This window comes from Amia ocellicauda, chromosome 9, assembly GCF_036373705.1.
Source record: "Amia ocellicauda isolate fAmiCal2 chromosome 9, fAmiCal2.hap1, whole genome shotgun sequence".
Lineage (NCBI taxonomy): Eukaryota > Metazoa > Chordata > Actinopteri > Amiiformes > Amiidae > Amia > Amia ocellicauda.
Window position 1 is genome coordinate 42,353,666 of NC_089858.1, and position 18,839 is coordinate 42,372,504.

Genomic DNA, 18,839 nt, shown 5'->3' on the forward strand with positions numbered 1-18,839 from the left:
CACTTCCTAGTACCCAAGGAAAATGGATGGTTCCACCCCATCTTGGATTGGAGACGCCTGAATTGCCCCCTCATTGTGTTGCGCTTCAGCATTCTCAACCTGCACACCATGTCCCAGGCCATCAAGCCCGACGACTGGTTCATTACGGTGGATCTGAAAGTCACTTACTTTCACATCCCTATTGCGCAGGTACACAGGAAGTTCCTCTGGTGGAAGCGGGCCGAGTGTTCGAGTTTGCTGTTCTCCTCTTTGGCCTGTTGCTAGTCCCACACACTTTTTCCAAGTGCGTGGCCATCATGTTAGCCCACTTGCCAGGTGGTCCATGTCTTCAATTATGCACTGGTGTCATAGAGAGTTGCCTCCATACACGCCTGTCTCTCCATCTTCTGACTGAGAGCTCACATCAGGGTGTCCCCTTGCCAGAGGCTGCTTGGCCTCCTAGTGGCAGCATCACAGACCCTCTCCCTCTGCCTCCTCTGATTGAGGACACTGCAGTGATGGTTCGGGTCTTTAAAGATCAAGCATGCCGAGTCACAGTCACTCTGGCATGCTGGAAGGTGCTCCGTTAATGCGGGGCCTTTACAATTTGAAATGGGTCCAGTCTGGCACCGAGTGGTGATGATTACAGATGCTTCCAAACAAGGTTGGGGAGCAGCCTGTGACGGACGTGGTGTCAGAGGCAGGTGGACGGAGCCCGCATGGGCCCTCCATATCAATGTCCTGGAGTTACAAGCAGTGCTCCTCAGACTGTGTCATTTACTGCCAGTCCTACAGGACAGACGTGCTGGTTCGGACGGACAACACAGCGGTGGTCACCTATATCAACAGGCAAGGAGGTCTCCGGTTGCACAGACTGTACTGTCTAGCACACCGTCTGCTTCTGTGGGCGCAGCCACAGCTCTGCTCCATCTAAGCAGTTCACCTCCCCGGCCTATTCAACACGGCAGCGGACCTCCTCACTTGGACAGACCCCCCAATTTCGGAATGGCGCCTCCACCCACTTCTGATAAAACAGCTTTGGAGCTGGTTTGGCAGAGCGGAAGTGGATCTGCCCACTAAGGTTCTACATCCAAGACCGCTCAGGAACCCTAGGGATCAATGTGCTCCTTTATGCATTCCCACCATTCCCTCTTCTCCTGATGGTCCTGAAGAAGGTCAGGGGAGATCGTGTGACAGTTCAGCTGATAGCCCCACTATGGTCTTGCAGATTCTGGTTTGAAGACCTGATTGCCCTCCTCAATGGAGAGCCTTGGCAACTCCCAGTGAGAGCAGACTTGTCCCAGGTTCAGGGCACGCTTTGGCCCCCCAATCCGGGCCTCCCCCAGCTCTGGGCCTGGTCCCTGAACGGGAGTGTTTGATTGCCTGGGTTCTGTCAGATGCAGTTGTAGCCACTATTCAGTCGGTGAGAGCTCCCTCTATGAGGTCTGAAAAGAGTGCAGATGGTGAAGGGTACCCTGGATGGAGGTAGGGGGGTCCCGGACGTTGTGCGGCTGATAAAGGCGCAGGGGCTGGCCTATGTGGTCAAGAACATCCAGGCTGCTGGCAAGAAAGTGAGTTTCATGAACCGCTTTTATTTTGCCAGCAGCCTGAGACCATTCGGCCTCTGCGCCATGGACAACACCAGGCCGCACTCGTGGGATCCCCCGCCGTTCTACAGGGCGCTCCGAGCCTTTGCGCTCGAAGTAGGCCTCCATAAAGTCGTGCTGGCCTCCTGGGATTATAAGACCATCTGTAGTCAGATGAGATCTGCCCAGGAGACCAGCCGGATAGAAGATTTCCCTCCCGAAACCTGCCGGTTTATCTGGGCTAACGCTACGCACGTTTGCCTCACGAACACGCAGAAAGATGTCTCCTGGATGGCTGTGAGTCGGTGTCTCCCCACCCGAGTGTTTATGCACAGAAGGGGCATAGCTCCTTATGACACCTGCCCCTATAAGGGTTGCTTGGGGAAGGAGACGGAGGCTCACATCTTTAGTGAGTGCCCCTCCACCCACAGGGTCTGGCTCCTGTTTTCTCCGTTCCTCCACAGGTTCGCCGTTCCTGCGCGGGCGACCGCCCAGCAGATCCTATACGGTCCAGCCAAGGGAATTTCTACATCTACCTTGAGGTGCTGGTGGCGTGTCGTCTGCGCAGTGAAGCAGGCACTGTGGGAGGGACGGAACATCTGTTTGTTCAATAAGCAGGAGCTGGACCCGATCGTCATCGCGCGGAGGGGCATGGTGTTTGTGAAAGACTACGTCAATCTGGAGGTCCATCAGAGGGGCAAGGAGGAAGCCTTTAAGAACTGGCGCATACAAGATCTGGGGGAGCTCAGGATCCCATGATGGGACCCACCTCCGGGGACGGTTAGTTCCCCCTGCTGGAGCCCGAGTCCAAGATCTTTTAAAGATTTTATGAATGATTGTTTTTAAAAGAAGATTTTAAATAATGATTCTTAATTGTTTTTAAAGATTTAGTTGTTTTTAAATCACATTGTTTAGGGCTTTTTAGGTATAGTTTTGTTATATTTTGTTGTCAGATACATTGACCGTTTTGGGTTTAATTTAAAATGCATTGGACCTTTTTTGTTTGTTTTTTATTTTTTCCTTTTTAATTGTTTTTTTAATTTGTTCAATGCATTTTCTGTTATTTTCAATGTATCTGACTCTTTTGTTGGTGTGCAATTTTTTGCTTTTATCACGTTTTGTTTATTTGATTTGAGCACGTTTATATTAAAGTTAATTGTTTTAGTTTGGTTAAAAATCACAAGATTTTAAAAATTTTAAGTGATTTTAAGGATTGGTATTTTAACGATTTTAATCATAAGTATTAAATATTGAATTGTTTTTATTTCATGCAATGTAAAATACTTCAACCCAATAAACAGTATGAGGTCGTAGTATTCCTACCATTGGCGGACGTTTAGCACCTGGTACCAAGACGGTGGTCAAGACCCAATTCATTGTCCCATTGGGGTTATATTACAGGAGCTGTTGGAACAGGGCATTAATAGTGTATCTGGTGGCCATCTCCGCATGTCATGTCCGGATTGATGGCTACGGCCTCCTAGCATCCCTTCACTACCCGCATGGTGCCTTGATGTAGTGCTGGACGCACTTTCCCAAGCCCCATTTGAGCCTCTGAACACAGCTGAGCTGAAGCTAGTGTCACTTAAGACTGCTTTTTTTTCCAGCTCTACAGGTTGGATGTGACAGGACCGGTCCCTTCCATTGGGAACCTGGTATTGGCTGCAGTTGAGCCCCAGTAGTTCACGGGCTCTGTCTGTCCCTGTTAAGCGCATCCTGATGGAGCTATTGGAACCATGTCTTTCCCTTCCACCGGACTATGCCTTCCAGTTGAGCATCCATGCAAGCTGCTCCTGGACTTGCTGACAGCCTGTTGATGTGTTCCCAGGGTCTGTCATGCGGCCTCCAGGTACATTGCCTTACGGGGCCGCCCTGTATATAGTTTGTTAATTATTGCATTGTGTTGCGGTGGTGCATGCGTCTGGCCTGTACCCTGCTATGTGTATATAACATGTGTAAACAGCAGGACTGTGGCTCCATTCTAACTTGTGTAGCTGTTCCCAGATGATGGCACTCCAGCTGTTCTCGCTGTGTATATAGTTCCATGGTCAGCAGGTCTGTGGCCTGCTCTGGCTTTGTGCCATAGAGCAAGAGGCCACTGCTGCTGCCCTCAGCAGTAAGCACTTAAGTGGGCTCTCATTCCGCTGTGTACATAGTTCGTTTGTCAGCAAAGTAGAGCTAATATTGTCCTGCGTTAGCTGGTCTAATCAGCAGGCGTCAACTGCTCCTGCATTCTGCGGGTGGCGCATGAGATGGTTCCTGCGCCCCGTGGTGTATGTAGTTTGTTTGTATGGCATTGTAGAGCTGGTGTGGCCTCGCTCCTAGCTGGGCTAGTGGAGCAAGCGGCCAATGCTCCCATGTTATGCAGAGAGTGCATTAACTGTTTTCCTGCACACTGCAATGTTTATGGTTTGATTGTCATGGTAGAGCCTGCTGTTGTCCTGCATTAGCTGTGCTAATAGGTGACAACTGCTCCCATGTGACGCGGTGGGTGCATGATCTACTTAAGAACATAAGAAAGTTTACAAATGAGAGGAGGCCATTTGACCCATCGTGCTTGTTTGGTGTCCATTAATAACAAAAAGATCCAAGTCTATTTTCAAATGTTCCCAAATTTTCAGCTTCAACCACATCGCTGGGGAGTTTGTTCCAGATTGTGACAACTCTCTGTGTGAAGAAGTGTCTCCTGTTTTCCATCTTGAATGCCTTGAAGCCCAATTTCCATTTGTGTCCCCGGGTGTGTGTGTCCCTGCTGATCTGAAAAAGCTCCTCTGGTTTGATGTGGTCGATGCCTTTCATGATTTCGAAGACTTGAATCAAGTCCCTACGTAGTCTTTTCTGTTCCCGGGTGAAAAGGTTCAGTTCCCTCAGTCTCTCCAAGTAGGACACCCCCTTCAAAACTGGAATAAGTCTGGTTGCTCGCCTCTGAACTGCCTCTAGTGCAGCGATATCTTTCTTGAAGTGTGGTGCCCAGAACTGTACACAGTATTCCAGATGAGGTCTATCTAGTGCATTGTACAGTCTTAACATTACTTCCCTTGTTCTAAGTTCTACACGTTTTTATTGCTTCCCCACATTGTTTGGATGAGGAGGGTGAGGAGTCCGCATAGACTCCTAGGTCTTTCTCATGCGTTACTTCATCTAGTTCTATTCCTCCCATAGTGTAATTATAGTGGACATTTTTGTTACCTGCATGTAATACCCAGGGCCGTGTTTGCCAATTTTGGGGCCCCAATCAAAGCTCAGTTTAGGGCCCCCTCCACCTCTACCTGTCATGACAATTTTAGCATCACCACACACACCAGTGTCTGCCACAGTCCTGTGTCATTATAAGGGTGGGCTAGAGTATCATCAGTGCACTCGAACTATAAAATAGGAGAGTGAAGGATTTTCTTACCATTGAAAACTTCTTCACTTTGTGGTCTTTCAATGACTGAAGCTGGCAAAGGTACGGTGGCTCAAATGTGTCATGAGGCTAAATAAAATTACCGTTTGTAAATAGATAGACGTGCAGATGGGGTGTGTAGGTCACTATGAAATCCGGGTTGTGGAGAACACTGACAGAATCGCGGAATTCAGGGGGCTTTGTTCCGCTTTCTGAGAAAGTAGGAGGAGTCTTCAGTTTTATTGTTCAACCAAACAGTAGAACTAGTTACTACACAAATACAAAATAAAGGTAGTATTAATAAATACACAACACAAACTGAATAAAATACATATTTAAAAGACGGATGTGCAAATTACATTGCAAATGGTTTAATTGTTATAAAATTTCCGACTTTAAATCCCGACTTTAAAAGGAGCATTTGAAATACACTTTTTAGATTAAAATATATATTTTAAAGAACTATATATAAATGAATCCGTTTAATTGTTTTTATTGTTGTTTTTAAGTTTTACAAATGTGTGATTTCAGTGAAGTTGTGTGTGGAGGTTCTGTGCCACAAGTACTGACATAACTGCTGCAAAGTACACATTTCGTTTAAAAAAAACAATTATTATATGGAGCATAAGGTATCCCGTCAATTTGCCACGCATATTTCATCACAAGCTGTTTTATCACAAACAATAAGGTCGCTGACAAAAGATTGTCATCAAGTTATCTTTTGGAAATCACTACTTAAGCTGTGCTAAAAACAAATAGCGCTATAATAAATAATACATAACAGATACAGTATGTATTCTGTTCAGTAGCTATAAATAAAACCTGATCACTTACTGTCTCGTTTGATTTAGATTGAATACTTCTTAATGTCCTACACGGCCTTTAATTAAATCATACAGTTAGCCACGCAGTTGTAGTCTTTTCAACTCTTTAATCCTTTTTATTGATAAGTCCAGCTACATGGTTGTAACAAAGCAGGCTTCCTATAGAAACTATAGAACTACAGGCATCACTCTGTTGGCTTGTTGACATGGGGTGTGTTCACATTGCACAGACTTTTGTCATTCTGTGAGGAATCTGACCATTGAGTCAATGAATGCTCAGACTTTCGTCTGATTCGTGTGACTTCAGAGCTATGAATACAAACACACTTCTTAGCATAACTATACTAAATACTGAAACAAAAATAGCCCACAATGTTAAAAAATAAATGAGAAAAATGCCCAAATGTATTTTCTGGTATAATAGGCTATGATGATTCTAACGTAAAATGAAACTCAAAAACTGCTCATTGAACGGCTACAGTGAGATTTGAACCTGGGTTTCCTGGACATGCAAATCAATTCATAACTTTTTTGAAATGCATTTTTCTGGATTTTTTTGCTGTTACTCTGTCTCTCACTGTTAAAATACACCTACCATTAAAATTATAGACTGATCATTTCTTTGTCAGTGGGCAAACGTACAAAATCAGCAGGGGATCAAATACTTTTTTCCCTCACTGTATAATAGCTGAGATACGAGCTGAATTGTATAAGCCTCCCCAGCTCTCTGGCCCTGCTCGGTCTGTAACCTGACACTTATCTGCTGCCTGAGACAGGGTTTTTTGGATTGGCTAGTAAAGGCAGATCTTCATGGCACATGACACACACAATAACATCATCTCCATTGGGCAATTCCAGCCCCATGTCCTGCAATGTGCATTGAATTTCTAAAACCAGGAAGAACGCGATGTAAACAAACCGTACATGACTCTTTTCAGCAGAATCTCAGCTACGCAGCTAAAAACACCGCACGTCTTTATCTCAAATCGTTTATCAGATAATTCATACTTTGTAATCGATGCCCGAATTTTGGGCGGATCCGCCTTAGTCGTCCTTTAATCAAACAAATACACGCTAATTAAACGTTTTACCTATCGTGCCACTGTGCGTGACAATTTTCCCATCAGCCTTAAACGCACCATCCCCAAATGTAATACCTACAGCAAATTTACGGTAAATTGAAGACACTTTATGACCTTTTTTATTTTAAGACCTTTTAAGACTTTTTAAGGAGCTGCGGGAACCCTGTGTTCTGTATTTCCATTTCTTTTAATTTCATCTATGTTTAGGGTATCTGAGGAATTACTTGGTGAGAAGAATACTTAGAAAAACCCTAAAACAGTCAAGGTCTCTATACATTTCTCATTATTAGACATTACTAATTAGCTCTGTGTAAAGAAAATACTTTTTTCTTCTTATTTTCATTTTAATTATTTTTTTATTATTATTTTCTCCCTAAGTCCACTGATTTCTCGAGGATGTGGTCAAGAATCAGAGCCATGTGGCTCAGAAGCTGCTCCCTGGATTGTGAACAGACCAGCCACGTGTCCCTCATGCTGGCCCGGAGAGAGCACTGCACTGCAACGGGTACCTCACTTGCGCTCCACACCACAGCTTGGAAGGGGGTGGATGGGCCTGAACTGTAATTAGTAGCCAACTGTTATAATTTGGAGCACCCAGGAGTCCTGGGTGCAGGTTTGCCAGTTGCTGTGTGCCTACAGCTGGAGTTGCTGTTGGGTGTACTAGTGGGTCAGAGGCTGTTGGAATGTCTCAGGGATGTGGCGCCGGAGGCAGAGGGGGCAGGTGTTTGTTACCCTTCTGTCTGGCATGGGCATTGGGGTTCTGCCGGTGTTGCTCACTCCTGATGTCTGCCTGTGGGGCAGAGTCGGGGGCGTGGCATGGGGGTAAGCCTGTGCCAGCTCCCTCTCCTGGATGAAGCAGCTCAACATCGCCTCCACATAAGGGATGGACGTAAAGGCAGGGTAGATGGGCACGTACATCAGTGACAGCCACAGTTGACAGTGAGCTGCCATCATGGCAGCCAGGGAGCAACAGTTGGCCCGAGCACTGTGATGCATGACAGTGACCAACAAGTCACAGGCCTATGGCATGTTGGCATGTTCCGTAGGTGGGCCGCTTGGGCTCTAGCCATGTAGGCCCACCAGAGCAGGTTTTCAGTGACACTGCACTGCCTATTAAGACTGGATAGCCACAGCTGGATAATTCAGTTAATAATAATGGAACTATATACACAGCGAGGCAACAAGAGCCAACTCAAGTGCCTTCCGCTGGACACAGCAGCAGCGGCCCCCAGCACAGCTAGCATAGGCCACAAACCTGCTGGCAAAGGAACTATATACATAGTGGGGCACAATGTGCCTCCACAAACAACAGGAGCAGATCTCCAAGCTCATCTTAAGAAAGCAGCAGACAAGGTCTACTGTATATACCAATGAACTATATACACCGCTGGGTGTAGGAGCCAGCTCCTGCACCAAACGTGGGACACAGGAGCAAGTTACACACTGCCGACCAGCAGCTAGCAGCAACAGGCGATGAACTGATGTCAATAATAAACTATATACACAGCGGGGCAACAAGAGTTAACTCAAGTGCCTCCGGCTGGACACAGCAGCAGTGGCCCTCAGCACAACTAGCATAGCTAGGGCGGGGCCACAGACCTGCTGACAAAGGAACTATGTACAATGTTGGGATACAGGATGTAAAAACACATGCACTTCTGCCTACAGAATTAACTATACACAAGTCTGATAGGGAAGGAAACTTCTCCAAGCAAACCCAAAAGGGGCAGACAGTTATAAAAAAGCCAGGAGCCAGTGCCTGATGGGCTACTGAAGCTCAACTGAAGCCAACACCAGATTCCCAATAGAAGGAACTGGTGCTGTCAAGTCCAGCCTGTAGAACTGAACAAAGGTGTGCGGCGAGACCCAACTCACAGCCGCACAGATGTCTGCCAGTCTGCTTTGAAAGGGCCTGGGCCTGTGTCCGTGCTCCTTAGGACACAAACAATTGGTCCGAGCGCTGAATGTCCTTAGTCCCGCGCAGGGCTCTCCTCAAACAGCTTATTCTGCTCCTCTGAAGAGAATGGAGGAGGATGGAAAACCATCAACTCAATAGGCCTCTTGATATGGAAAGGAGATAGCACTGTCGGAAGGAACGCAGGATTAGGTTGAAGCGTAACCCAGGACCCATCTCCCGCAAAACGGACACACAAAGGGTGAACGGACAGGGAGTGTAACTAGTTCACATGTTTTGTGGACGTGATCGCCAACAAAAACGCCGTCATCAGTGACACTAACCTGAGGTCAACTGATTGCAAGGGCTCAAACGGGGCCTTGGAAAGCACGTCTAGCACTACATCAAGGAGCTACGCGCACCTTTCAGAAACTGCTGCGCCAAGAAAATGAGACCCAGGAGGATCACTATCAGTACTGACATGAGGAGAAGGCGGGCAAATAAACCTTGAGCGTGGACGGGGACTTGCCCTGGTCCAACAGCTCCTGCAGGAATTGCAGAATGACACCTATATGGCAAACACCAAAGTTTGAAAAGACCTCGTAGAGGGAGCTCTCGCCTACTGAATAGTGGCCACTACCTTGTCCGACAGACCCCAAGCCATCAAGCGATCCTGCTCAGGGGCCAAGCCCAGAGCTGGAGCAGGCCCAGAGTTGGGATGCCACATTGTGCCCTGCAGCAAGTCCGCCCACAGGGGAAGCTGCCAAGGCTCTCCGTCCAAGAGGGACACCAGGAAGGGAGACCTGTCCTGTGTCTGACTTGGGTAACTCCTAAACAGTTCTATTCACTAGCTGTTTTTCAGGAGCAGCTTAAATACCTTTGTGATGAGCTTCTTGCCACCAACTGACACCTCTCTGACTCACTTACTTCACCTCCAGTTTCCTAAACTAGGTCACCTTTCCTTCAATCTTGTTACTCTAACAAACAAACAAACAAAATAATTAATTAACTACAAGCTGAGCAAGACAAAACAAAAACTATATCACTCTAGATAAGCAATTATGTTTTTTAGCTAAGGGATATGCAACCCAACCTCCTGCTCCTTCTCCTAGTCTCTACTCTCCCCCTGACTGGTTTCCCCCAGTTTATATTCCTGGAAACCCAACCCCTTCTGGTCTATTCCAACACTGAATTCATAAACCCCGTACTGAATATCCCACCACCATGAACAATCAGTCATTTATAACACGTTTCTCATAATTACTCCAATAAATTCTCCATACCAGAAATGACTGTACAGCTACACCTGGTACATCTAATCTGGTAAGTAATTGAGTATTATACACTAAAACACAAACAATGTATGACTTGTTCCCCCTAATCATGGTAATTCTTTCTGGCATAAAATCAAGGCAGACGTTCCACTTGGGCTTACCATCTTGGGTCCTAAAATAATACCGTGCACGTTTCCAACCCTGTGTGCACCCACCGCAAGAGGAGCCGGCGGCACTTTGCACAGCTCCGACTTACACCACCAGGAACAGAATAGATGCAGAAGAAAAGGAGAGATAGCATACACCATGTAAATGTATATTCGGGGTTGTGTTTATGAAAATGTACTGTTTATGATTATGAGCTGCCCGCAGATAACGTTGTGTACCTATGATCGTTCTATCACACTCTCTCACTGTCCTGTGTCGGACTTGGGTAACTCCTAAACAGTTCTATGACCGTTAGCAGCAAATTTGCCACCACAGCGAACTCCCCTGTAGACTGTGCGGCCCCGACACCATGGGTGTTGCTGTGCAATGTAAAAAGCCAATAAGGACTCAGTGGGTCAGTGCTTGGGCAGTGCTTCTGACTCAAAAGATAACCAGCATTTATCTTAATTCCAACAGCAAAGTGCCAACAAGCCTGCAACTTCAAGGTTGACCAGTGAGATCTCTAATGTATGGCTGGTTTCCAGTTGTCCTCTAAGGGAAAAAAAAAACGCCTGCCATGGAAATGTAATGGTACCTTTCTCATATTTGCTAAAGATCGTGCCAAAATTGAAAGAGGAAGTAATAAAATAATAGGCCTAAATAAAATAATAACTACATAAAATAAGAAATAAATACACACAATACAAAATAAATAGATACAAAATTGATATTTTGATGTATGTCCTTTTTTAGTCATCTATGTATTTATTTATTTCGTATTTTATTTATTTATTTATTGCACGGATTACTCTTCATACACTGGTTGTTCATACTACTAAACACTTTGGTATATTTCACCTCCAACCGTTAGGGTGCAGTAGTCCACTGAAAAAAGCTCTCTCTCTCTCTCTCTCTCTCCGTGAGTTGGTGTGTACGTGTTTCGGCGAGGCTCGCTTCCTGTGTTTAAAGCAAGGCTAAGATACCAATCAACTGCTGTAGCTCTCATAGCTAACAATATTGCATCCTATTGAGTTGCTCTGTATCTCCACAGACGAAAATACACAGGTAGTGAAACCATGTCTGTCAACCTGAGCAAAAATGGCCCGGCACTCACAGCTGCCTACAAAGAAGTAGTGGACGTAAAATCCAAAACGGACTGGTAAGAAACCTTAATAATAATAGATTCAACGAAGGATGTCATTTTTCTTTCACTGTATATTTTCACTGAGCTCTCATGGGGAAGCAGAACAATTCCCCACCCGTCTCAGCATGCCTTTCCTGGTCCTCCGCACTGATTTCTGTATTTGCTGTTATCAGGAAACACCCATTTATTGCTTTGCATGCCTTTTAGCACTAGATATCTTTGTTTATTAAACCTCTTTAGAAAAACGTAAACGTAAAACTCCTTCGGAATTGACCTTTTTTTAATATGTATCGTTGCAGTTTCACTTTTTACAATATACTTCCTGTTTAGGCTAAACGATGTATAAGTTAATATTTATTACTATTAAGAATACGAAACTATTGTAATTGGATTGAACATATATTATTAATGGAAAATCTAGGCGAAATAGAAACCTTTTGTGTGTAAACTACTGCACTGTAGTGAAGGAGGTGTTTCGTTAATACCCTTCATCAGGCACAGGTGATGTAGTATATATCTTCTATTTCTGAAACTTGTAGTTATTTATCAAACGTCGTGACTGAGTTTGCATTATGGAAAGGCGTTTGCTGGTTTTGTTACACAGGCTCTTTATATAAGGGATAAGAGCTAGAGTGAGTCATTCCTAACACAAGATAAGGTCTCTTCCTTACGTCCTGGAACTTGCTAGACTGTAACAAATACAGTTACGCAAACGGTAGTAACGTTTAAAGTTTAAGCCTTCATAGATTCTTAAGAAACCTGAAAGTGTTCAGGTTTTAGACTTTTTAATTTTAGGTTTTTATTTATCCTCCATATGCAGCTGTCTATATATCTAAATATGTGTAATGTGCACACATTACCGATCTGCAATGGGTTATTAGCAATTTTACTTCAGAAATTAGTACATTAGTTAGGAAGCCCATTTATACCAGGCTGCATGAGAAATAGAACAGACATGGAGACAGTAATGATAATTGTTTAGTGCAGTTTGAGATTGAAATGTCTACAGCTTACACAACCCTCCCACCAGCTGAAAAGAAGGAATAATGTTGACCTTTTTGTCAGAAGAACGAAGAAAAGCAGGAATGCTTTTAAGTTCTAATCATAAGTCTTAATTTTCTTTAAGGCAGTTTACATGATTTAACAAATAATATCATTCAATTTTTACACATTACAAGGGATTCAACTTCTCTTAAGACGTTTTCTATGAGAAGTTACTATTCTAAAACCGTTCGAGTCTGAACAGTGGATTTGAGAGGCATAATGAAATTGAATACTTTGTAAGTACTACATTGTCTGGGAACAACATACGTAAGATAGGACAAAGGCAGACTGAAGTATTTTCTGTAAAAGCTTTATATTTATACTATGGCTGAGGGAATATAGGCCAATTCCAGACTGCTTTACCTGCTTTAATATATTCCAAGTGTGAATAACAAACCCAACATGGGTTAGAAAAGAGAAATTCAGTCAAGTCTTCTAAAAATGTGTAACTTCAAAGAAGTGAATACAGACCATGCATCTTCAACATGTACAGGCGGTAACAGAACATGCTGTAATCTAAAGTTCCAGCTGGGTAATTGTATTTTGGTACATTATTGACATACCAGTGTGTGAGGAATATTCCTGCCAACATCTGACATCTAAGCTTTATTTCCAATACTATAACCCAATAAGTAAAAATTGGGTTTTATTAAGCCTGTGATTTATGTATTTGAAAAATAGCACTGACCAGAAGTGATTGATCTAACCAAGAAAATGTCGGGTGAAAGGACAAGAAAAAATGTAATCATAAGCTTACAGTAAAATTATGACTTTGTTAGTTGTGCTGTTCTTTATGTATCTCTGTACACCAAGCCATACAATAATCATAGTAATGGTAGTTTGCTATAGAGATTCATGTCTGCTATATGTTTCCCATTTCATCAGGAAGAGGCATACTTTGTTGTTCTTCATGCTAACAGTGACTCTTGATACTGACATCTTTCAAGTACAAGAAGCTAAGCCAAAGAGACGTAGGATCTTTTATTATAGCACATCATTAAATTACAGCCAAACATTACTATTAGTGTTTAAAATGGAATGCATTAATTATACAAATGTTGAAAATTATTTTAAAAATGATTTAAACAAATTCAGAAGTGATTTTTTTGGAAAGACTACACACACATGCTCATTCTGTGTTTACTTAGTTTCAATCAGTGTTTCAATCTTAGGTTAAATGTTAATATAGGCCTAGTTGAGTGAAAATGCATCTTTTGTCAAATCTCACTTGTCTAGTCTAGTTCCCCTATTTGCACAAACACTGAAGATATTTTTGCATGCTAAGGAGCAACAGTAACATATTAGGCCTATTACCTGTTTCAGAGTCATAGGGCAAATATTGAACCCCATTTTGCAAGAAATCAATGAAATAATGTATTAAAGTTCCCTGCGTACTGAAAATATATTTTTTAATTATACCTGTTGATTGGAGTGATTAAGAGCATCTAGTTTTAATTAACCTCAGTTCAGCATCAGGGATATTGGTGCTGCATTACACTGCCAGAGTTCATTACAGTATTCATAAAGCAATCAAGGCATGACTAACAATTGTTTGTGGGATAAGAGACATGCCCCACCCATTCTTTGGTCAAAACTCTCCTTTTGTTTTTGTTGTGAATTGTCAGCTCGCTATTGACACACACATTGTGTTTTTTGGCTTGTTTTAGTGTGCTATTCTGATGATAGTAATCTTGGATTTAGTTTGTTTTTTAAACCTGCTTGTTACCTTTGCGAGACTCAGTTCAAGGAAATTATCACACAGATGAGCAAGCACTTTGATTTTGTAAGAAACAAAGTTTACAAAGTCAGGGGGTTACTGTGTCTTGCATTTAATTTAGTCAATTCCTCAGAAGTACTGTAGTTGCTGAGTTGTCGTATGCATCAATGTTACCTTTTCAAAATGTTTCTTGTGAAATAAACTACTTAGAGCAGGAATTATTTTATTAATCTACAATGTTTTAACTGATGGCAGACAGTGGAATTACAGTGGAATTCTACAGAATGGATCTCGGGAGTATAAGCTGTGAAAAAGTCTTAATTCAAGTCGAATTAAACCTCTTCTAATTAGCCTATGTAATTCAGTTAATTCAGGAATGAAATACTATTATAGGTTGCAACATAAATCCTATTGAAAAGCAGTCTTGGCCTCTTGCATTGAGATGCCAGTGAGTCTGATAAAAGGTGGGACACATTTCCTGTATATTTTCATTTATAGGATTTTGTCCTAAAAATGAATGCAATTGTATTATTGAAAGTGTTTTTAAGGTTTTTAATTGCTTACTCATGTTGCAGTTAAATTGTATGCCAATTGTTTGAAATTAGTTGCCATTGAGATTGTTATATATATAAAAAAGCTGTTAGTGTTTTAATTTAATGCAGTTAGTCTGATACATTAAATAATTTTCTCAAGCTGTCTTACTCTTCTTTTAATATAAAGGCATACAGTCCTTTATTATTTTCTTCCTCATTATGCATATTTTTTGCAGCAGCTCACTTCCTTTAAAAAATGAGATGTGGTTGTGCTTTAAAAAAGGAAGTTGTAAGAGCTTGTACTTCAGCTCATATAGGCCTACAAGTTGTTAATTTATTTCATGAGATAAATTTGTATCTGGTACCCAGTTAAAATAATACCTAAACGATGTTCACACATTGGGCCAGGATTCTTGTTCTAGGTTTGATCAGAGGTTGACTCTAGGCTTGGTTATAGCATATGGTATAGTCTATATGCTCCAGAAAATGAATTACACAACCTTCTTATACTAGTTTAAATTTATTGCATTAATAATTAGGGTAATTTCCTCATAAATTATAATTATTTGCTTTACAGCTTTCTACAAGACAATGTGACTCAGATTGAACAAGAAACTGTGAAAATGTTAAATGCAGTTGGACAAAGGTTACATATTATGTAGTGGTGTAGCATAAAATGTAATTTAGAAAATGACCAAAAGGAATTGCAAATGATTTTCAGGGGTACAGTATACTTGAATAATTAACATAAAACTACCTTTAATGTTTGTAATCTAGTAGTCACAAAGCAAACTATAATAAACGAATATGATGCAAAACAGATTGAAGGGTCTGCTGTGGTTTGAATAGCTGCGTTTTCTGAATGTGGCAGGAAGTGAGAAATTATGTGATCAGCATACTGTTGTTTTAAATATATTGAACAGCTGTCTCAAATGAGGGCAGTATCTCCTTGCTTTTGTTCCAAGCAAGATTCAAGTAACTGAATTGTTCTGATTAGTTGACTAATTGCAAGAATTAAATGTACTGCTTAAAGGGAACACTTAAATCATACATCGGATCTCGATGAACGAAATATATTAAAGATCAAAATCTTTACTGTACATTGTGTAATTCGTTGAGAACAAAATGATGTAACAATGGTCAGTGGAAACCAAAATCAACAACCGATTGAGGGCTGGATTCAAACTCTCACCGTAAATCAAAGTAAATAATTGAAATCACAGGCTTTTCTTACTTGCGTGAATTTCATCATGGCAACTCATAATGTGACTCAGTAGTGTGTATGGCCCCCACATGCCTGTATGCACTCCCGACAATGTCTGCGTATGCTCCTGATGAGACGGCGGATGGTGTCCTGGGGGATCTCCTCCCAGACCTGGATCAGGGCATCAGTGAGCTCCTGGACAGCCTGTGGTGCTACTTGGCAGTGGCGGATGCACCAATACATAACATCCCAAAGGTTCTCAATTGGATTCAGGTCTGGGGAACGTGAGGGCCAGTCAATGGCATCAATGCCTTCGTCATCCAGGAACTGCCTACACACTCTGGCCAAATGAGGCCGGCCATTGTCCTGCACCAGGAGTAACCCAGGGCCCACTGCACCAGCGTAAGGTCTGATGATGAGTCTGAGGATTTCATCCTGGTACCTAAAACCTGTCAGGGTACCGTTGGCTAGCATGTGGAGGTCTGTGTGACCCTCCAAGGATATGTCTCCCCAGACCATCACTGACCCACCGCCAAACTGGTCATGCTGGTTGATGTTGCAGGCAGCATAACGTTCACAACGGCATCTCCAGACTTTCATGTCTGTCACATGTTCAGTGTGAACCTGCTCTCTCATCTGTGAAGAGAACGGGGCGCCAGTGGTGGACCTGCCAGTTCTGGTGTTCTCTGGCAAATGCCTGTAAGCACAGGTCCCACTAGAGGACATTGGGCCCTCATGCCACCCTCATGGAGTCTGTTTCTGACGTTTTTTTTTGTTTTGTTTTTTTTTTAAGCAAAATTTTATATTTTTGTGGTAATGTTCTGTTTTTAATAAGTTGTAGTCTGCTTAAAACAATATTTAAGTACATTACAATATGCGTTTTTATCTCATGATAGTTTTATTGTGTGTTACATTGACAACACATGAGTCAATAAACATGTTTTGTAAAAAATGCAAAATGATAAATATATAAAAAAGTAAAGCTATTCAATGTTTTTGTGTAAGTGTGTTGTACAGCATAAATTGCCGTCAATCGTTTACTTTTGGTACTTAAGTGTTGAGGTTCTTTTCTTGTGTTTCAATTCCTAAACTTAATTTAACAGAAGAAAAAAATAAGTATCTGGTAATACTACTAACTAGGTACAGTTGCCTCCAGAATAATTCAAATCCTTAATAGACTACAGTGGGTTCCCTGCTAACACACAATGTTGCCACAACGTTGTAGCAATGTTGTGTGTTAACAGAGATTTAGGGACAAAAAGTGAACACTCAGTATTTCTTGCTAAAATTTATGACAACTGTTTATTAAAGTGTAATATGTATTAAAGCATATTCAATTAATTTTTAAACCCTGAGACTGGAGTGTCCCTTGAAACCAGCTGTAGTAGTAGCACCAGTGATGTTCAGAAAGGTAGGAAGTGGTGATTATTGTTTATACTTTAGTAATAAAATTGAACTTTGTAAAAAAAACTTCAGTTGCAATTACATTTACTTAATTATTCTTATAGTTTGTACAGTGCATTATGCAAACAATTTTAAAGGACTTTTTTTCATGATCAGAAAAAGACACGTTTCATTGTGCCAGAACATCGACTGGCAAGAGGTTAATAAAGCCCCATTCACACTGAAATGGTGCCAAATTGCAGGCAAATTGCCGGCAAGGATGCATTCACGCAGAAAACGGAGATTGCCGGCAAGAGCTGTGTGGCCATGGGGATGAGAAGTATCAAATATGTTGGACAACATGAAGTAACTTTATTGCCGTCATTATTATTTATTTATTGGCAGACGCCCTTATCCAGGGCGACTTACAAATAAGAGCAATACAAAGTGCAAAAATACAGTACAGTTCAAAGCATAATGCAATTTACACACGTGTATAGGAAATATACAGTAAACAATACAATGTAGTCGTATGTATGACTACATATGTGAGGGGGTAATGTTTGCCTGTATAGAGATAATATATTTTGTATTATTTATGGTACATAACTTCTGTGACAATAGTTAGCAATACATACGCCAACCTGTTGGTTTATCAATAACCCTCAGAATTGACCTTTTGCAAAAGCCCCGCTCACTTAGTTAGTGTTGCTACGCCTGTCAAGCTGCGCTTCTTTGTAAGTGGTAGCTACTGTAAACACTTAGCATGGAGGGGAAAGTAGCATATTACCGCTCAGTGCAAGTGATTATTTTTGGAGTAATACCTCTGCGATATCCTTCAGATCGAGGCAAAAGGGATTACAATATGCAGTGGAAGGATATGTTCAGAATATTCAAATCAACAAGGAAGGGGACAAAACAATAACTGAAGCACAAGCATACAGATCTCAATCAAAGAATGTTAAACCCCATAAACTCATCCTAAAATGTGATCAGCAAAGCCTTGTGGAGCAGTCTTGATCTTGCACTGCCAGGTCAGCTCTGTTTATATAGCTATTATAGAAATCTTCTATCGAATCGAATCAAAGAATGAAGAAGTAACTCTGCAAAACCCTGTCAGCACCCCCCCCCCCCCCCCCACCCCACATGCAGCCCCATGAAGCCCCCATAAAACCTGAAGTCTAGACTCGCTGCTGGCATTAGCTAGACAATGGCAACATCATTAGCTGCCTAGCTTACCTTGGAGCAGACAAATGTATGTTTGTTAATCTTTGTGGTATTTAGCTGGGAATGGGGCCTCCCACACTGTTTTATCCACTGCCGGCATTTTTCCTCTTGGGTTTTGGGTTTTGGAAAGGGGAAAAAAATTACTCCCCGCTCTACACTTCTGGGGTATCTGATGTTGGGTTTGCAGGTGGCGCAGGCACAGCGTTTCACCATTGTGAGTATTCATGACGAAAGCTTGACGGACCTTCTTCGAGTAGTGACCGGTTGCTAAGGTAGGATTGGACAATTACCGTTTGAGGACGGGGCTTTGCGAAAGGTCAATTGCTGCAACAATATTATTTTCAACCTCCGGCTTTTCTAACAACACGGTCCGTTTCTCGTTACGGTCACAAGTTCTTGGTCAAAGGTGACTTAAC

The 18,839-nt window shown here is 42.3% G+C and overlaps 1 protein-coding gene across 5 annotated transcripts in view; it reads left to right on the top strand.

The window, feature by feature from the left end:
- The first annotated feature begins 11,066 nt into the window (after positions 1–11,066).
- LOC136759487 (drebrin-like protein B) overlaps positions 11,067–18,839 on the top strand; it is an 80,920-nt gene continuing 73,147 nt past the window's right edge. For 3 of the 5 annotated variants that reach the window (XM_066714533.1, XM_066714534.1, XM_066714535.1), the window contains exon 1: positions 11,069–11,330. In XM_066714533.1, the coding sequence (XP_066570630.1) occupies positions 11,248–11,330 (83 nt within the window). In that variant the 5' untranslated portion in view covers positions 11,069–11,247. Of the gene's footprint in view, positions 11,331–18,839 lie in introns of all 5 variants that reach the window. The other 2 variants (XM_066714532.1, XM_066714531.1) reach the window with 2 other exon arrangements.